The 21,653-nt window shown below is 47.2% G+C and overlaps 1 protein-coding gene across 1 annotated transcript in view; it reads right to left on the minus strand.

Moving 5' to 3' along the window:
* Positions 1-440: 440 nt before the first annotated feature.
* TBC1D22B (TBC1 domain family member 22B) overlaps positions 441-21,653 on the minus strand; it is a 54,628-nt gene continuing 33,415 nt past the window's right edge. Inside the window, exons 7-9 of the mRNA XM_074333930.1 lie at positions 20,564-20,691; positions 20,183-20,278; positions 441-2,386 (exon numbers count right to left, since the gene is read on the minus strand). Coding sequence (XP_074190031.1) covers positions 2,258-2,386; positions 20,183-20,278; positions 20,564-20,691 — 353 coding nt within the window. The 3' untranslated portion in view covers positions 441-2,257. The remainder of the gene's footprint in view (positions 2,387-20,182; positions 20,279-20,563; positions 20,692-21,653) is intronic.

A 21,653-nucleotide genomic window follows, 5' to 3' on the forward strand; every position in this document is an offset into this window, starting at 1 on the left:
GGGTTGAGTTTTCCTCTGCGAACAATGAGGGTGTTGAACTAGGTATCTCTAGGCTTTCGTCCAGCATTGAAATTCTAGTCTGTGTTCTAACATCCATTACATTATATATTCCTCTTGGATACATGAAATGATCCATGTAAAGTGCTTATCCCAGTGCTTGGCACGTGGTGAGGTGCCCTATAAACGTCAGCTATTAGGAACCATGTTTTTATTTCATTTTTATTTCCTTTTCGTAGTTTCCACAGAATCCTTCGCAGAGGAGGTGCTCAGTAATAAGGGTTTGCTGACATCCTCTGAAACTGCCATTTGATCTCTGTTGATCCCCTGCTTGCCCTACAGAGGGACTGTCCCCCATCCTGACGAGTATCAACGAGGAAAACCTGAGAAAAGAGACGCCTTAGGTTCCAGGTGACACAATGCCATGCGAGAAACATCAGCAGTGGAGGAGGAAATACACTATTTATTTTACAATTCTTTCACTTTATCCACAATTTCCCATACAAACATAAAAACTAAAAAAATAAAACCACCACTTGGGAACACAAGTGTCTTTCTTCCGTCGGGCTGAGGGCAGGTCACGAGCCCTCTCTGTGGAGGAGACCACTGAGGCACACCGAAGGCGGGGGGCAGGGTGAGGAAGATGCCTGAGAAACAGCTCCAGATGAGAAATGAGCATGCCTGCGTGCTGGGGCTCCATTGGCAGGGACTCAAGGGTGCCACCACTGGGATACTGCTTGGCTTCCCAAGAAGATGACAGCTGCTTGCCACCATCCCCCACTTCTCTGCTACCAAACACCCAAAATTGAACATGGGTCACACATCTCATGAGCTAAGTGGGGTGTGATGGTGACAGTGGGGGACACAGAATGCCTCTCTCTGAGAAGAGCCCCAAACCCCAGGGACACACAGGAAACCCCTTTCCTTGGCACTGACAGTCAGTTTCTGTCTTAAATATAACGCTGACTTAAAAATGTGAAAACAAAAGCCCTCCCCAGATTCCAGGGGAAAGGCAGGAGCTAAAAACGTGGACGAGCTTTGCCTCTGTGGTCCTCTCTAGGGGTGAGCTCTGTCTGCTGTGGATGGGGAAGGAGCAGGACAGGTACTCCACAAAGGCCCAGGCAGGGGTGGGGAGAGGGGGGAGGAGGAAAACACTCTGAGACAGTGATGTCTGGGATGGCTGCCACTGCTTTTCGAAGCAGCTCCATCTGCTCAGCTACGCTCACTCTAGCAAACTCCCATTCACTTCCCTCACCGGGGGACGCCCAGAAACCAACCTGGAGGCACCGAAGCCACTTCCCTGGCGACTTCATCTGTGCTAGTGACCTAGATTGCTTTCACATGTTGATGCACATTATAAATATAAAATCATATCTGCTACAAAGAGGACACATATTTGTACATCTTTACCCATATACATCATAACACCATTTACACATATCTTGGAGTGGGTCATCATGGAAAAAGGGTTTGGAGAGGTAAAAAGCCCCTTCTCCCTCCCCTGCCCTGATCCTTTCGCAAGGGATGCTTGTATACCTGGTCACGGGGGCCCTTCCCAGCTGGTGGTGAGGGGGACACAGAAATTCAGACATGTAAGTAAATGCTGATGGGTGTGTACACTCATCCACACACACAAATGCATGCTCACGTACTGGTGAGAAAAGGAAAAACAAAACTCCTAGCCCTTGGGTGCAGGCCTCTTCCCAGAGTTAAAAGCATCAGTGCCTCCTCCATCTGAGAAACATGGTCTAAAAACTGCACCTCACTGGCTCAGACGAGGGCAGAAAGGAAAGAGATGGGATGGGGTGGAGGTGGGGCGCAGGCCAGAGTCTTCTGAAAACATAAGGCGTTTTTGACCTGTGATTGAATCAAACTATGTCACAAAAAACAACAGTATCAGTGGGGGCTGGGAGGCAAGAGACAGCCAGTCCACGGAGAGACAATGGGAGTTAAGACCCTGAGCCTTCCCTTCATTTGTCCAGTTACTTTTTAAGGGGCAGACGACCCTGTACCTCCTTTTGTGTCCTCTCCCAGAGCTGGGCCCGTCCACATGGCATGGAACACTGGCAGTGGTCCGGGAGCCCCATCCAGAGACATGGAGTGGTGGACAGGCACGCCAGAGAGTTAAGACTTGGGCGGCGGACGTGAGCTTTCTACAGCAGGACTGGTTCCCGGCCGGGGTCCGCGGCTTCCACAGTGGCCACAGTGATCAGATTGCCATCAGAGATGGGACAGTTTGGGTCCTCAGGGGAGACAGCACCTATCGGCGGTAATGGTTAGGGGCGTCGGCAAACATGTACTTGAGTCGGTACGCCTCGGCCAGCAGCAGCCCGATCTCTTCGTTGCCCCAGTGTATCGTAGGTAGGTTTTGTAGCAGCATGAGAAGACCCTGGAATGCAAGGAAGGGATTTGATCATCCCGGGAATACAGAGGGAAGGGCCAGCAGGCCCTGAAATGGGGCCCCTTTCTCTTGGGTTACACATGCCAAAGGGTCTGGCCGCCCCACTCCCAAACGGCACACGGCCCTCAGCTCCTAGTTCCCCTTCAGGAAGCCGTGAAAGGCCTCTGCTAATTCTCCAATCCACTAACACCTGCCTCTTTAAAAATATTATACACAGAGAATGACAACAAGAAATAAGGATGTTTACAAGAGAAAAGTAATCACTCATCATCCAAATATCTCTCCTAATTTTGAAGTATTCCTTTTCAGTCTTTTTCATGTGCATATTTCTTTAAATAGTTGTAATCATAATTATGATTTTATGTGCTTTCAAATAATTTAACTGTAATTTTCATGTTTTTCCATGCAGCCCTCAAAAATGATTACATTCACTATTAGTACTCCATCACGTGGCTATACCCTAATTTACTCAACCATTTCCCTTTTGTAAGGAACTTAATTTGCGTCCTTTTGAAAACAAAAACACAACCCTTTATTGGAGACTGCTATGTATCCTTTTGCATTTGACATCTTTCTGAAATACCAATGTTCACTTGTAATCACGGCTTCTATCCTCTGCCCTGTTCTCTAAAGACCATCCTCAACCGACCTGTCCAGCTCATTTTCCACTGTACCCAACGTACACACCTCATCATGCCAGGCCCACTTGGGCCAGATTTATCTGTGCCTCCACAGTTCAATTTAAGTCGTTCCATTTTCTTGGGGAACACCTTCTCTTTTCTCCTCCACCTGTCTAAATTCTATTCCGTTTTCAAAGCCCAGGCCCTTCAAACAGCTCTATGGAGATAGCCTATTAAAGAGGATATAAGAATAAAAATCAATGTGAGCTTTTAGGTTCTCTCTGTAATTTAGTTACCCATGCTATTGCTGTTGCTTCATGTTCTTTCTCTCTCTGAACTGGATATTTTTATTATTTTTCTGATTATAAAAGTAATAGTAACAAGACACAAACTCTGGAGCCATAAACAGACTGACAGATTTGATTACATATAATTTTGAAACCTTAATATGTCAAGGGACACCTACAATAAAATTAAAATATAAGAAACTATGAAAAAAAATTAAGGTTAATGTCCAAAATCAAAACAGAGTACCTACAAATCACTAAGATAAAAGGGAAAATGACCAAAGAGACAAATGGCAGAGTGCTGTGACCAGGTCACGTACAGAATGCCAGTGGCTCACCCACATGCCACGGTTACTTTTAAAAACCTCACTTTGGCTGATCTGAATACTTCAGCAGTGTTTTGTAATTTTCAGTGAAAAGGTCTTGCATATCTTTTATAGGATTTCTTTTGTTAGTAACAGAAATTTCGCTGGGCACAAAGCTGCCTAAATCAGATTGGCCACGCATCACTGCTACGTGTGGCCAATTCTGGGGCAGTGTAACTTCTGGGTTGTGCCCTAAACTTTCTTTTCCTTCTCCCCTTCCTAGAAAATGGGTATAAATAGAGGCGTGGAAGCTGTCACCTTAGAACACAAGACTAAAGCTATGTGTTGAAGATGGCAGACCAAACAGGGTGGAAGAAATGAGTTCCTGCCACCCTGGAGCCATGTTAGCCCTGGGCTGCTTACACTTAAGCCTGTTAATCGAAGAGAAGTAAACAGCTATCTTGTTTTAAGCCACTATTATTTTAAGGTCTTGATTACAGGAGGCAAATTTATATCATCTTAACAAATCCAGGCCATGTCTATCAACATAAAAAATGCACATGGGGTTTGATCTAGCAACTCTACTTCTATGTCCCCCTCCTAGGGAAATAGTCACACTCCTACACAAAGGTATTCACTGCATCATTGCTTCAAATAGTGGGGAAAATGACCCTAGGGAAGTATCTGTCAGGACGGGAATAGTGAGATAAACCATAATTATCCGTATCATGATACAAAGCAGCTCCTGTAACAAATGAAGGACTTACATGTGTCAAGGTGGAAAGATATCTAAGACATTTTTAGGAGGAAAAAAGGAAAAAAGTAAGTTGCAGAAAAATATGTATAGTATGTCACTTCGGTAAACAGGAAAACATAATGTATTTATAATTTATATATGCACATATGTATACAAAATTTTAGAAGGCTAGGTGATATACTGTAAACAGTGGTTACTTTTAGGGATAGGAGACTTTCATGTTTTCTCACTATACTTCTATATCTTTCAAGTCCTTTGTTTTCAATTTTTACAGTAAAGTCTTTGTATGTTACCAGTGTGAGAGAACATTATTTTTTTGAGTAATACACATCTGTGGGAGTTTTGTTTAGTAAAAAGTAAAAAAGCAGAAAATAAATTACCCCTAACTTCATAATTAAGAGGAAGCTACTTCTACATGTTTTGGTATATTTCCTTCTAGTCCTTTTTCTGCACATTTTACACAGTTGAAATATTTTCTCTACATAATTTTGATCTATTTAGCAATTATCATAAGCATTTCCTCTAATATTAAAAACTCCTGGTAGACATTATCAATGGCCAAACAATTTTCCATGATGCAGATGTACCATAATTTATTCTACATCTTTCTGTTTTGAGCACTTACTTCTAGTTTTCACTATAATGAAATTATAATGAACAGCCTTGCGCATAAAGCCATATTTTAGATTATTTCCTTGGGCGAGATTCTTAGGAATGAAAATTACTGTGTCAAAGAGCATGAACATTTTTAAAGTACTTAATACTCATCCAGAAAACGCATTCCATAAAAGTGCTCATTTCCCTGGATCTCCATCAGCACTGGATACTCTCAATAAACAAACTTTGTTAATTGCAACCTTTCCCTGAGGTCTCCAAGCCGGACTCCAAGCCTTAGGTCAAAATGGTGGCGAACCCACAGGAAGAACATAAGGAGAAAGCAATCAGGCTATGTGGTTTTTATCTGTCCACACTCTCCCAGTCCACGGTAAACAAACACCCCTTCCCATCACATCATTGACACCGAAATTCACTCAAACAGACCGGTTACTCAACCAGTCACTGATACTCATTCACTCTACCCACATGCTAACACTGCCTTTAAAAACTTAGCTGCTCTGCACATCTCCGGAGTGCTCATTTCTCACAGCAATGATCTCCCTGGGTTCTATGTTAGCCTCAGTTCTAAATCCACGTTTTTTGTTCTTTTTTAAAGAGAACTTCATTTTTATCTTATTTTTTTTTAAAATGTCATCTTATTGTCCCTTGGTATATAATGCTATCCCCCATGACCTCTTGTCTCCCTGACCTCTGGCCCCTTTGACTCCTCTCCTGCTTCCTGTGCCTTCCCCGCAAGCACCCCACCCCCACCCAACCTGGGTGGGTTTCACCTTTTGAATGTACTTCATTAATATGTTCTATAACAAGATCTAATGGCAGATTAAATAACTACCATAATTTCGGAGTAGTGATGAACAATGTTTTGAGATACCTGAAACAACTTAATATGACACGAAAATACTTGCAATTCGCGACAAAGACAGGTCCCGCTCATATCACTGTGCTTTGTTGCCTAAGCTCATTATTGTACAAAATGCTAACTTTGAATTAGGAGTCCGGGAAAATAAAGCTATAATTAGTTTTCCATTCACATGCAGGGATCTCCTGCCTTCTAGATGTGGACTCTAGATTCCAGTCCCTTGCTCTTCTTGTGGCTGGTCCTTCTCTTGAGCCACAGGGCAGCGCACAAGAACTTACACTTCCCTCCAGCATCCAGTTGATCACCCAAGTGTCCACATTAACACTTAATGTTAAATTTTCTAACTTCATTCATTGGAAAACTTTCCTTTTTGGACAAATTGCTTTTGTTGGCATAGAATCTCACTCCCACTTTCAACCAGCTTGCTGGGTGAGGTCAAATTGCTATCCTATTTCTTGAGGGCACACCTCATGGACTCAGAACCAGCCCCCACTTTCCATGGAAGGGAAGCTGAAGGAATGACATCTGCTTAGCCTCATAGCACATAAGCAAGAAAATTCCAGGGCCCTGGGGACGCAATGGGACCCTTAGGGCTTCAAGTGATCCTCCCACTTGTCATCACAGCCAGTGGTTCCGACCAGGCTGCAAGAGCTGAAAAGACTGCAGAAACTCTTAGAAATACATGCACCCTAGCCTCATTCCTCAAGTTTTGGATGCTAAAGACCTGGGATGGGACCCAGCAATCCACACCTTTCATAAGCGTCTCCAATGATTCCCACAGGCAACCTGGTCTGGGGTTACCACTAGAGGAATTAAAAAGCTCCTGAAGGAATAAAAGCGCACTTGAGATGCAGGCCTAATAATGAGATCCCAAGGAAGGAAACCCCTAGACGTCACAGAGAGTGATTCTCATTAAATAACGGTCAATCTTTAAAACAGAACACCCTGCAGCCAAGTTATTATTTTAATATTTTCAAAATTTTTACACATGTAATATGTAAAAAATAAGAAAATGGAGGAAATGATGTAGATCTATACTTTTTGACATTATAGAACACCCACTATGTTTTGTAAAGTGATAAAGAGAGGTTTTAAAACAAAGTATACACAATGGTTCCTTTAACAGTTATATACATACATGAATCTGTTCATATAGATTTGAGTAATGAAATGTCTGGAAGGAAATGTATCATCTTTGTGTGGTAAGATCTCAGGTACCTAATTTTTATTTTTCCTAATTTTTCTGTAATGGTTACTTATACATACAGTTGTTAAACAAAAGCAACCAACAAAGGTGTGATCTCTCTAGAAGAGAATATCCTTTGTTGGGATAGGATCTACCTGTAATTTCCACTTCTTGTAGCCTTTCTAGAAGCCTGGTACTAATTCCACTCTGGCCAAGTTAATGTCCCCACCTTCCCCACTGGCAGAGGCCAAGTGTGAGCAACCACTCTGCCACCTGGTGGCTATGCCTAGGAATGCGCACACCACCACCACCCCACATCCCATTGCTGTAACAATGCAAAAACCTGCCCAATACATTGATCAATTTGGGAAAGAGATAAAGAGGTAGAAACCAAAGGATCATGGCTCGTGGAAGAAAGTTAGTCACAAACCAGGTGCTTTTATCTAGAGGTAAAGAAGATTCCAAATTAATGGAAAGGGGCAATGGCTTTCACAAAAGAAAAGCTGGAAACGGCTAAAATAGTACGAAAGGGCCCAGGTACCTGCTAAGAATCCACAGATCCCAGAGGAAAAGGAATATGGCAGAGGAATTTGAGGTGTGTGAGAGAGAGAGAGAGAGAGAGAGAGAGAGAGAGAGAGAGAGAGAGAGAATTAGATAAGGGGCCAAGGGAGAAGAAGGGATAGTAGGTAACGGGTAAGGAAAAGGTCTAGGGGAAACTCATCAGAGAATGTCTAACAGATGGAAGAAGTGGAGAGCTAGAGGAAGAATATCAGGAGAATCACCATGATGATGGCAATACATGTATTAAGCACTCACTACATACCAGACAGGGCCCTGGATGCTTCACAGGCACTTGTAACTCATTTTATCTTCACGTCAGCCCTATGAGATACACATTACCTCCACTGTACAGATGAGGAGATTGAGGCATAGAGGTTAAGGAACTTGCCCAGGGTCACAGAGTCGTGCTGCGCTGGGATTTCTGGAGCTTGTGCCCATAACCATTATACTACACACAGAGGGCGCCAAAAAACATACACACATTTCAAGAAAGGAAAAAAAGTGTATAAAATTGTAATACTCAAGGGCGGGCAGATGAATCCGTTGGTTAGAGTGCAAGCTCTTAACAACAAGGTTGCCGGTTCAATTCCCACATGGGATGGTGGGCGGCGCCCCCTCTCCCCCGCAACTACAGTGAAAACTACGACTGGACTTGGAGCTGAGCTGCGCCCTCCACAACTAGAATGAAGGACAACAACTTGGAGCTGATGGGTCCTGGAAAAAACACAGTTACTCAAAAAAAAAAAAAAAAAAAAAAAATTAAAAAATTGTAATAATATATACCCATAACAAAATACGAATACAAGTCTTGGTGTATGCTTTTTTTTTTGGCACCCCTGGTATATACTGCTTGCATTGGAGTGAGAAGTGGGGCACAATGCAGAAAGAACAAGAAGTCATAAAGGAGGCCATTTGAAGGAAATCTGGATGAGTTGATTAATTTTACTCAGTGATAAGAGTCAAGCACAACCAAAGATAGGATGCATAATAATTGACAGGAAAAGAAAAGGTCACATGAAATATCTACTATTAAATAAGATACTGTAGAATCACTTAGCAATACTGGAACATTTTTTGCAAATGTAAAGTATATTCAAGCATGTCAAAATATATTCCTAGTCAAGTAACTACTTTAAAACAAATCCCGGGGCCAGCCCGGTGGCTCAGGCGGTTGGAATTGTGTGCTCCTAACTCCAAAGGCTGCTGGTTCGATTCCCACATGGGCCAGTGGGCTCTCAACCACAAGGTTGCTGGTTCAACTCCTCGAGTCCCACACTGGATGGTGGGCTCTGCCCCTTGCAACTAAGATTGAACACAGCACCCGGATGGCTCAGTTGGTTGGTGCGCGGGCTCTCTCAACCACAAGGTTGCCAGTTCAATTCCTCGAGTCCCGCAAGGGATGGTGGGCTGTGCCCACTGCAACTAGCAACAGCAACTGGACCTGGAGCTGAGCTGTGCCCTCCACAACTAAGATTGAAAGGACAACAACTTGACTTGGAAAAAAGTCCTAGAAATATACACTGATCCTCAATAAAGTCCTGTTCCCCTTCCCCAATAAAATCTTTAAAAACCAAAAACCAAAACAAACGAAAAAACCCAAATCCCTCCTGTTTTGATGATCCATGAGGTAGCAAAACAATTCCCCTGGTTTCAATACAAATTTTCAAAAAAATGCCCTTTATGTAAACTTCTTGAGAGCCAAACTTAATTGCTGGTCTCCCAGGCATCCAAGTATCTAGGGCATTTAGCAAGTTTCCCCTCAGAGAAAGCCATGTTGATTGCCCCTCAATGGCTTGTTTTGTTTATGTGTCTAGGAATCATGTTCTTTCTCACACCAGCCTGCTTTCGGCAGGAAACCTTCAGTTTCCAGGGCTCACTCTGAACCCTTCTTCTGGGCAGGATTTAAACCGGCCATTCACTGGCTATCTGTAAGGATGGGGCGTGTGTTTAGACAACGTTCCACACTCTCCCCCTCGAGTTTCTGCAGAAGGGGTGGGTGGATGCCATCTGGTTCAAGGGATGAATTTACACTTAGTTTGTTATTTAGGCCTGGAACGTCCCACGGGCTTAGCACTGTTTCATTTAATGACTCTGACCTGTCTCCTCTCCTACAAAAGATTATTTTCAGCATAGGAATCTCTCCAAGATTTTCTTCCGTAGGATGAAAGTAAAGGATTCTGAGACCAGCTGCTACTCTGGTTGAGAGTCATCAGCTGGTCCCCATGACTTCCTTGCCGGTTCCCATTTTATGTCATAAAAGGAATTGTGACTGCTGGTCCTTGGAGTCCCCTGGAAATCGGCTGAGACACCAGAGGCCTTGTTGGCACCTGCCCCGACATCTCTGTGGGGTCCCATGCTTTTCTGGGCTCCCACAGATGCTGTCCTGAGATGACTTCTTAGACTCTAGTGTGACCAGGCATTTATTTGCTCAGGTGCTGTTCTGACTCGGGCACACTTTTCCTAGATGCACTGTTATCATCAATAAGTGTACAGGTTTCCGTGGGTTACTTTATTCTGCACAAATTTTCTTTAAAACAAGAAATATTTATTACAAAATGCAAAATGTCAGTGATACAAGAAAACAAGGCCACGAACCCTGGCTGGGCTGGGGACTAAAGGCCAGGCTCAGGAGCGGGCCAAGCTGCTACCCGCCCTTTACCTGCCAGCTGCTCGCTCACTGCATTCTCCGAGGCCTGGGTCCCTGGTGGAACTGAGATGGGAGACCTCCCTCACTTTAAAAGTTTTAAACCTCCCTCACTATAGAAACTGTAAGTCTCTTTTCCCTAGTTTCTTAGCTCTTTAGCCCCTGGTCTTAATCACTCTTCTAATCAGTTTCTAAATCCTAAACTAAGGATTGCTCCTGGCCTAAGTCACAGAATGTCTCTCACCCCTGCCTAATAACTACTTAAAAGCCTGTGAGCTATAATCATTGCAGCCCAACATTCCCCCAGACCATTCCAGACCTAACTCTTGGGTAAAGAAGGCCATCCCAGAGACCAAATGGGTTTTAACACTCCTCCAGGCCAGTCCAGACCTAACCCCTGGGTGAAATCAAGATAACTGGGCTTCAACTCCTATCCTTGGAGCCAGCGCTTTTAATTTATTAACTAACATCTGTTTCTCCTCATCTAGGGGCCATTGGGATACGAATTATGCTCCAGTGAGGCTTCCAGAGCACCCTGACCAAGGCAGATATGAGATCCTCTCTTCTTTATTTAAGAACAGATAGGGCGAGAGTTCTGTGAATCCCCATTAGGTAGGGACAGCTCTACCCCCGTTGTCGGCTTGAAGCAGATACAGAAGAAGAGACCTCCCGTCCCTCAACTCCCCACAGAGATTTATGGGAATCACGTCTCTCAGGGAAAACAAGGCAGGTAATTAGAGACAGGTAATGGGGTCTCTGCATTCCTGCACGTCCAACACAATCTATGGGGACCACCGCCTGGAGACCTCCCAAATCCTTCCCATATCTGCCCTAAGCATTAGCCACTGTGAGGAGACTGACAGACCATAAGTTAGACCGGTCCTGTGCAGTAAAGGGCCACCTCGACCTCCATGTCACCCTGGCCGCATTATACCATCATATTATCATACATAGGCCCAGACATTCATTAATATCATTATAACAGACTGAACTCTGGGAAGGGACATGCGCAGTCTAAGAGGGTGAGGTAATGGCCCCTTGTCAATCACAGGTGTCAATCAAGCAGTCTGGCTCCCAGGGAGGAACAGCCCATCCCAGAGAATAAGATAAAACCCCAAGGCTCCCGTGAGCCGCTGCCTCTTGAGCATTGAGCCCCCCCTTGAGCCGTGCCTTTGCGCGGGCAGCTGCAAACCCTTTGGGGTGTATTTTTTCTCCAAATAATGCCACCTGGAGCCCTGAGCCTTGAGCCGCTTTTCTCAGTGCTCGGCCCACTCCTAATTCTTTGGAGTGACTATCTGTTCTAATCAATTTTCCTCTCATCGCTTCACCTCTGTGTCTCGTTCAATTCTTTGCTCGAGACCCCAAGAATGGGGACACCGTGTCAAGGAGGGCCCATCCTTTGGTAACAGTGGCGAGTTTCCCAGTTCTCCTCCCAAGGCCCGGGTTCGACCCCCGAGTGAGAGCCAAGCCCGACATCTCCCAGAGAAGGGCCCCCCTCTCCGGTAACATAATGTGCATCTTGAAACACTGGGAGCGGGATCACAGACTTAACCTTGATGGGCCTTGATGACCTTCATGGACAGGCCACTAAGGGGGGCCGTGCAGCAGTGCGAATGTGGGCATGAAGGCTTTGGCCACTGTGAACTCAGGCTCGCTCCCTGAACCTGGACTCGCTCCCCTGAACCTGGGCTCGTCCCCCATGAACCCGGGCTCGCCCCTCTGAACCCGGGTTTGCCCTCCCGAACCCGGGCTCGACACCCTGAACCCGGCTCACTCCCCTGAAGCCGGGCTCGACCCCCTGAACCCAGGCTCGCTCCCCTGAACCCGGGCTCGCTCTACTACACTCAATTCTAGTTTCGGTGGAAGCTCAGGGTCACTGCTGGAGTAAGACCGAAGATCTCGTGCGTGTGCACGCTCACTAGTGTGTCAGGAGCCTGCTCGTCCTCTTCGCCCACGGTCACAGCCACTCCCCAGAGCTCACAGAGGAGCAGGTTAGCTTCTCCAGGAGCCCCCCCCCCCCCCACCGCTGCCCACCACTGCGGAACCACTCGGCCTGTACAAATGTCCTGTACGCTGTTTTCCTAAGTGCCCACAATTTCGCACAGCAGCTCATGTTCTTCTAAACATACACGGAATTTCTGACTTTTGGAGGTGTTTTCTTTCTCTCTCCCAGCAGGTCCTCTTGTTTGGTTGTGTTACATGGTGGCACACTGACCCAGGGGCCTGCCGCACTCACAGAACTCCCCCAGATTTCCTGTCCTGGGTGTGACATGGGGAAGTCTCCCCCAAAGTCTGACGCCCACACTTGCCTCAATGGTGTTCTCTACCCGGGTGTCAGGAAGAAGAACATGTTCTCCAGGGACCTAACTCTGCGGCTTTCCCAGTCCTGCTTAACGATCCAGGCTCAGCCCTGGCCCAAGGGCAGAAGCTGGCAAGTGCACTCCAGTTGCTATGATTTTGTTATTTAACAACGGACTGTACATCCCTGGGACTCGGCTGCTTTTGGGGTGGGACCAAGGCATCCCTCCTCATCCCATCTCCAAAGAGCTGGCAGTGCAGGTCAAGGTCCAGACATTACAAGGCCAGGATTCAGGGCTGGCTGTTGATGTGACAAAGGAAGGGGGTCCAAGTTTCCCTGATGTAGAATCAAGCCCAGCCCCCTTCCCAGGGTCTTCACCAGCACTCTCCCCTCACCTCCTGACACTCCAGCCACCCTGCCTTCCCTCTGCCTCCTCCCTTCCCCAGCACCTCAACCTCTCACCCCTGCAGGGCCTTTGCTCTGGCTGTCCCTCTGCCAGGGAAACCCTTCGGCAGACCTCTGCGTGGCTGGCTGCAGCGGCCTCTCCTCTACCTCCCCATCAGGGAGAAGAACCCAGTGCAGGGCAGGCCCCAGGCAAGTGCTGAGAAGGGCCTGCTCTCCATGCAGCCTCACATCAGAGCAGGGACAGCTGTCACATGCGTGGCCCATTTCCCTGCAGAGTCCCTTTTGCTTCCCTCCTCCTTCCAGGACCAGTAACAGCCTGACAGGCCCCCTTGGGCAGGTACAGCCCTCCTCAGGCTCACAGCTGGGGGAGAGAAGCCCCCACTCCCTCCCCCCGCAGTTCATAACCGCACGTGGAGGCCCTGCTAGTTACGAATTAGGATCTCACGTCCAAGGCCAATGTCAGCCTATCTGACCACCACTACAGCTTCCCTTTAGCCAGGAGGGTTTCCCACCGTCACCGCTCACACCCCAACACCCCAACACTCTCAGTGCTGCACAACCCCTTGCACAGCCACCACCTCGCATCTGATGAGCTGTGACTTGTCAGCCCTGAATCCTACGGGTTACACTGTTTTCTTCAAGTCTCCAAGCTGCCAACATCAAGATCCTCACTTGGTACCAAGACTCAAGTACAATTTTACACTTCAGCCTTCCCCTGTGAGAAAGGAAGCTTTCATCCAATTCAATTTGGACAATTTTCACATGGTCAACAGTCTGTCTGGTGGGTAGATTTTAGTGTTGCTGCATTTTCCTCCACCACTTACCCACTTACTTTCCTCCCCACCCTTCAATGGTGGCCTCATGACAGACTGAACCATGTACCTTTCTCCTATCATGCGTTTCCCTGTAATGTTTTTTAAAAAGTTTTTAGAATGTGATATAATTTGCATACAGTAACTACCCAAATCTTAAGTGTACAGATGGATGTCTTTATGTACACTGGGGGTGTCAAAAATATGTAGACAAGTGGACACGTTGGTCAACGTTGCTCAAACAGTAGTTCCCTGTCATCAGAAGTGTCTGGACGCTGATGGGAACCACTCTGGGCACCTCTTGTAACTGCAGACGTCAAACGTGACTTGTATTCATCTTTTGTTATCGGTATATAGTGAGTATTACAATTTTAATAGTGTTCCTTTCTTACAATGTACATACATTTTTTTTGGCACCCCCCATATACATAAAACCACCACCCCGATCAAGGTGAAGAACACGTCCTGCCCCAGAAGGCTCACGCTCCTCCCCAGTCAACACTCCCCACCAACCACTGACCTCAATCAACATCAACTAGTTTTGCCTGTTCTTGAACTTCACATAAATGCTTTCCTACTATCTTATTTCCAAAGTTATCATGACACGGCTAAATAATTTTTAGTGGCAAAAAACTAGCTTAATTAACCAGGGCTCCCTGGAGAAACAGTTGAGTCCAAGACTGGGGCAAAGAAAATACAAGACAAGCCTGGAACATCTTGTGGTGCCAGAAAGGAAGAAAGTGCTTAAAAATGATGGGGCTGAAAAGGTACCAGAACCAACCTGAACGCACACCACAGGGCCAAAGCTGGGACAACAGGACCAGAAAAATAAATAATGACAATTGGGAAATCCATAAAGTAAAATAAATACCCACGAATGTTACATTGATATAAATATTTGAATAAGAAATGGAAGGGAAGGGACAGCTCTTCCTTAGAGTAGAATGCCAACTAACAAGTATAGAAGAAATGATGAAAATAGAAAATCACCACTAGGCAAACATCACAGTAAAGATTGTTATAGGCAAGAACCATTAACAGATGTTAGTGGGTGAAAAAGAACGATGACAAACAAGGTAACTACATAGTATCAAAGTGTCTCCCCAGAAGATACTTATTAATTATCAAGGGGAAAATAGTAACTTTACAAAAGTGGAGAAGCCTGGTAGACCCACCATGCACCACGTGATCAAAGACAGCAGTCACGAGACGTGCCAACACCAGGCACCACGTGACAGGACGTCCTGCGAGGGGCACGTCACCTCTGTGGTTTCTTCTCTGAAAGGTATGACCCTCCATTTTACCACGAGAAAATGCCAAACACCCTTCCGTTAAGGGACACTCTATAAAATAACTAACCAGTGCTCTTCAAAACATTTGAAAATGTTGTCACGAAAGACAAGGAAAGACTTGAGGAACTAGCCCAGATTCGTACCCTGGTCCAGAAAAAGAAATGGAAAACCTGGTGAAATTCACATAAGGTCTGTAGATTAATAGCATTTTATCAACATGAGTTTCCTGGCTGGTTAATTGTAGCATGGTGTGTAAGATGTAATATCCAGTTGATAGGGGTGGGGAATTCTGCACTATATTTGAAACATTTTTGTAAGTGTAAAATTATTTCAAAATGAAAAGTAAAGAGAGAGAGAGAGACACATACACACAAACCCCTTTAAAAACCTTGTTGGGGTAGAATCCCTCATCTCCGGCTCCTCCTGAGTCTGACCCGCTGCCTTTCGTGGGCAGGTGGCTCTGAGGCCCAGGAGCTCCCTCAGGGCTGGGGGCCATGCTTGGGGCTTCAAGACCGAGGCCCAGAGGTCCTCTCTGCTCCGGCCACCTGCACTCGTGCCCAGTCAGTTGTGGTCATTAGAGCACCTCCTTCCCACAGACACGCATGAGGTTTCCAGCCCCCTGCGTAGGAGAGCACGAAAGGGCATCAGGATGGCACAGGCCCTCCTGGCAGTGGGAAGAGAAAAACCCAGGAGCCACAATGGTGGGAGATCAACAGCAGGACCTCGGAGGACTTCTTTTCCAGTTTCAAAACCACCAGTTTTTTGTTAAACATTTATTTTGTGAGAAGAAATCCTGCCAGCAATTGTCAATGAGAGGGGAAGAGTGGTGAAGGGGCAGGGGAAGTCTTGGGAAGAGGAAGAGGAGGAGGAAACAGATCCCTGCCTGTGAGAAGCCACCATGTAAGCATGGATTCCAGGTCTCTACCACTTATTCCCTGGGTGATCTTAGACTAGTTACTTAATCGTGCTGTGACTCAGTTTCCCCATTTGTAAAATGGGGGTCGTAACTATAACCTCCCTTGTTGGACTGTTCAAGGATTAAATGAATTAGAACAGGAAAGCATTTAGAATAGTGTTCAGAACATCAAAAGTGCTAAGAATTAGTTATTATTATATTGAATCTTACGAAATTGCCAATATTTGACCATTTTGACCTATAAAAACAATTTCATAAAATGCAACCTATCATTATCATAATTATCCTATCATGCCAGCGCAGGCTACAGGCCAGCATTACTGAGGTCTCCTCTACCACGAGAGGCTTGGCCCAGCTCTGCTGGGGGTTGTCATTTCCAGCAGCCCGTGGCCCAGAGGACCGGGGCTTCCTGCCCTCACGCGCCCGTGCAAGGACACACCTCCAGTTCCCTTGCTCAGGTCTCAGGAAGGAAGGAAACTGTGAAAGTGATCTTCTCACTGCCTGTTTTTGGCCCCCTCTCCCAGGCAGCGTGACTCTAGGCAAATGCTGGGCCGGAAGAGGCAAGCAACTGTCCTTCTGGGGGCTCTTGCCACAGCTGGGCACTGCCCTTTGCCCCTGTACCCTCTGACACCTCCTGTCCAGCCCCAGTTGTTCACCCAGCTTGGTAGTTTCACCCGGGATGGGCCGAGCATGGTTTACTCAGGTAAGTCAAAAAACGCTCAGATGGGTTCCTTAAGCTCTGTCTTCACTTTACTGCTTCCCAGACTGAGGAGTATATTGCAGGGAGCAATACTAACGACGATAAGTTCACTGTTTTGAGGGCTATATGCACAGTACACGATGCTAACCACTTCGTGTGTATTAATTTGTACAATTTTCATAATGGCCCTAAGAGGCAGGGATTCTTATCCCCATTTCACAGGTAAGAAGACTGAGGCATAGAGAGCCAATTTACTTCTTAAGGGTGCACACCCAGAAAAGTGGCAGAGCTAGGATTTGACCCCAGGCAGACCAGCCCCAGAGACTGTGGCTTAACACTGTACTATTCTGCATAGTCTCCAACTTTAGAAGGAGTCTCGCTGCTTCCCGACACCCTCCACTGGCTCCCCTCACCATGGGTTCTTCTTCCCTGCTTTTTAAGGGTGATACATGGCTGGTCTGCTGAAACTGCCACAAATCTAACTTTCATCTCTGCGGTTACTTCACGTGGTTTTCCTTTGAGTCACTGCAGCTTTTAGCCCCAAACTTCTTTCTCCCAGGCTAAGCCTGTTTGACTTTCTGAGATACCCGTATTCATTGACAGAGCTTCCTTTGCAGTGATTTAAGTACAGATGACCCTTTTCTCTGCAGAGGTCATGGGCCAGTGTCTCACCCTCTCAGACAAGGCTCTTGTGCCTCGTTCCTCGCAGGTGGGCCACGCTTCTGTCTCCTAAAGGACATCTCCTGACTATCCTAACATGGCCAGACACATTTGTTTGCTTTCATTACTCACAGAATTATAGAGCTGTGGGGCTGGGAGAACTTTGCAGATTATCCAGTTTCACTGTCCATTCTACTTTGTCTAAAAGAAAGAGGCGAGGCTCCTTTGTAAGTAGGACTAACTGAGGTGCTAGCACAGCAGCTGACAGAAAACCCCCTTGTATTCTGTAGGTTATTGTAGAAAGACCACAGATCCACCAGATAATCGAATATGCTACCCAGTAAAGGACATCTCTATGTCTAACGCAATTTTAAAATCATAGACTGTTGTCCTAGGCTGTCGAGACTATAAACTGCTAAAAGCCATTCCAAAAATCACCTCCACATTCCCTGAGTTAATCCGGGAAGCACTGTTATCACACGTGACAAGGCCTTCTGAGCCTGGCTCATGATAACTAAATCAGATGCCACGCTCTCGATATCCTCAACCACATTATCAAAACTGGTAGCTCCGCCGGCACGTGGCCATCGCCGCCCCGTGGGCTCATTCATCCTCGGACGTCACACATGCTGTTGTTGGCAGCAGCCGTGGCTCTGCATCAGCTGCCTGCGGCCTTGGCACCACAGCCAGCATCTACTCACAGAAGCCCACTCTTCCCTTACTTGGCTCTTCCAAAGCCCTTACTGGGGCAAGGCAGGTCCTGACTCTCCATCGAGCCGCTGAACAGGCTTCCGCTTTTAGCCACCACCTAACACACAGGGATGACGTGAGATGTTGCTGCTCTCGAGAACACCTATGTTATTAGTTAGAACTTAGAAAAACAGGCAGCCTTCTCTGCCTCTCTTGCCCCTGCTTTGGAAAGAAATATATGCCCATTTAAAACAAACAACAGCCCCCCGTTCAGAATGTGCCAAGCAGAAAAACAAAAACTGCCCCAGAGATGACGGCCATGAACAACCTCAGGCCTTTCTCTCTGTAGACTAGAGCCTGGCAATCGCTCTCCTCACCCCCCAGTTCCCATCCCCAGGGCTCCTGGAGCACCTGCCTGGCACGCTGTCACCTAACAGCTGCCCTCCTTCCATGTTCTTCACATCCCCAGCCAAGGCTCCCAGGACGCCGCACTCTCACTGCTCCCCTCCGCCTCCTGTGCTCCACCCACCTCTTCTCCCGGCCCCTTCGTGCAGGCATGTGCCAGGGCTCAGGGCTGGTCCTCATCTCTCCTCTGTCCTCACTCCCTTCCTTAGGGGTCTCAGCCACCATCCTGGCTGTGAGGACCATTTAGCCCAGTCCAGACCTCTCTCTTTCCAACTCCAGACTCGTAAGACTTAACTGCCTACTCTACATCTCCATTTGGATGTCTAATGGCAGTTAAAACTCAACACGCTCAAAACTGAACTCCAGATCTTCCTCCATAAACCTGCTCCTCCTAAAGCCTTCTCGGAAACTGCAAAGTCATGCTGACTCATCCCTTTCTATCATACTTTACACCCAACTCATCAGGAATTTCTGTTGGCTCTACTTACATCCAAGATCTGGCCACTTGTCATACCCCACTGCCACCATCAGGTCCAAGCTTCCCTCATGCCTCACCTAGAGGACGACATGATAGCCTCCTGGGTGGTCTCCTGCTTCCACCCTTGCCCACACCTAGGTCCACACAGAAGCCCGAGTGGTCCTCTGAAAATGTAAGTCAGGCTGTGTCCCTCGTCTGCTCAAGACCCACTCAGGGATCCCCTTCCACTCAGAGTAAAAGCCACAGTCCTTACAGTGTCTACAAAGTCCTCTGTGATCTGGGTCCCTTGTCACTTCTCTGGCCTCACGTCTTCCTGCTCTTCCCCTGGACCACTCTGCTCCAGGCCGCATGGGGCCCCATCACACTGCTGCTTTACGGCCTTTGCACTGGCTGAACCCTCTGCCTGGACGTCTTCCCCCAGACGTACACATGGCTGGCTCCCTCACCTTCCCTACGCCTTTGCTCAAATGTCACCTTCTCAGTGAGCCTATCCTGACTACCTGATTTGAAATTACAACCTGTCCTTCCCTACCATCTAATAATCCCTTTATACTGCTCTACATTAAAAACATTTTTTTTTATCACCTTCTAACATTCTTTTAAATGTGCTTTTGTTTATTGTAAGTCTCCTCCCAACTAGTATGGAAGCACCATGAGAACAGAGACATCGCCTGTTTTACTTTCCAAAATATCCTACGCCGTCATCAATGCCGAGCATGTGGCAAACATCCAACAAAGGCTCGTCCGTGAATGAATGAGATCCCTTAGGCCTGCCCGGCAGCTCTGCAGCCTTTCTGGCACTAAAACCCTCTCAGATTGAAGAGCTCTGGGCCCCAGTGACTGCCAACTGGGAGTGCCAGCTTCTTCTGAACACCTTTTCTACTTCTCTCCTCCCAGCCAGGTGCCTGCTGTGGCACCTTCTGCCTGTGAGGCCCCACCAATGGGATAAGTCACTCAGCCCCTCATCCTGTGGCACCGTCTGCCCGTGCGGCCCCACCAATGGGATAAGTCACTCTGTCCCTCATCCTGTGGCACCTCTGCCTGTGCAGCCCCACCAATGGGATAAGTCACTCTGCCCCTCATCCTGTGGCACCGTCTGCCCGTGCGGCCCCACCAATGGGATAAGTCACTCTGCCCCTCATCCTGTGGCACCTCTGCCTGTGCGGCCCCACCAATGGGATAAGTCACTCTGCCCCTCATCCTGTGGCACCTCTGCCCGTGCGGCCCCACCAATGGGATAGCTCACTCTGCCGCTCGCCCCCAGCTCCGGCGGAGCTCATGCCCACTCACCTGGAAGTCCTCCTCATCCAAGATCTCTTTCCTCCACTTGATCAAGAAAGCCGCACACACGTAGAGATGAAAATGGGAGAAGCCTTCTGGTTCAGACTGGGAAGGCAAAAAAGCAGAGTGAGGGCTCCAAGCCCTGTCAAAGGGCTGGCTCTAGTCCGCTTAGTTCTAATCCTTCTGCAAGACGGGAAAGCTGCATGCACAGCCCCCCTGTCACGGCTGGGCAAACAGAGGCCTGCACAGCAGAGGCTCCGCCCAGGAAGCTGAGGCAGATACAGAATTAGACGGGAGGTGGGGGGACTTCTGAGCAGCCGCACTCCATCGCAGGGCAGGAAATGGGCGCACGGGGCAGCCTGGTGTACAGAGGGCAGGGTCTCTTCATACCTGGTACGTGTCCCACAGGCGGATGGTGCAGCGCAGGGGAAGCTCCCGCATCAGCAGGTTGTTCATCCAACGAAAGGCAAACTGTAGGTATTCGACCTCGTACCTCCTGAAGTGATTGTGTACCTGTTCTGAAACAGGAAGTGTCGTTGGCGCTGAGGACACAATCTAGGGGACCAGGCCTTGAAAAATGCTGTGAGCCAAAAGGGCTGTTTCCTTTTCTTTCCACCTCATTCCCCTGGGGAAGCCAGCCAGAGGGGCAACCCGGCTTCTGGTTGTCCTATATATTTATCTCACCTCAGCCTGCGCACACAACTACTTTCACATGCCATAGTGAGGTCCCAGGTGCCTTTCTTCCTTCAGGGGGCTGCTCTAGCCACAAAGCAGGAGATATGAGGTTCACTATGACTCATCGGAGAAGGAGCCAGACTGGGGGTCACCTTGGCCACCTTCCTGCTGGTGAGGATTTCCTCTTCAGCATCCCTGACAGACGGCAGCCAGCACGGACTTACACCTGCCAGTGAGAGGCTCATTGTCTCCACTCAGGGCTGCCTCTCCCACTGACATATTAAGGCATTCACCAGAAAGTGCTTCGCCATAGTCAACAGACACCAGCTCCCTCCTCACTCCCACCCGTTGGTGTTTGGGTGATATTCTAGAACCCCAAACAAACCTGATCCCTGCTCTACGTGACAGCCCTTCAGATAATACTTAAAAGGACTTTTAAAAAATCACTATCCTCCTCAATTTCCTAATCTACAAAATGGAGATAATCACTCATACCTTGGAAGGTTTGGGAGAGGATAAAATGAGAAAATCAAAGTGCTTACAACAGCACCTAGCATATGGGAATTACTACAATTCTTGAAAGAATAACTATTAACAATGATTGTTTCTGGGACGTAGAATTTAAGGAAGGGGGAGGATTTTTACTTCTTATTTTTGTAAATTGTTTAAACTTTTGCAATAAGTATTACTTGTATAATTCAAAGAATAACAGTATATCCATGCAAAAACCCACTGCCCTAGACAACTACACCGTTATTTATCAGGTATGTGTGAGGGCAGAAACATCAAGGCTCGGGCAGACAGT

This window comes from Rhinolophus sinicus, linkage group LG05, assembly GCF_036562045.2.
Source record: "Rhinolophus sinicus isolate RSC01 linkage group LG05, ASM3656204v1, whole genome shotgun sequence".
NCBI lineage: Eukaryota > Metazoa > Chordata > Mammalia > Chiroptera > Rhinolophidae > Rhinolophus > Rhinolophus sinicus.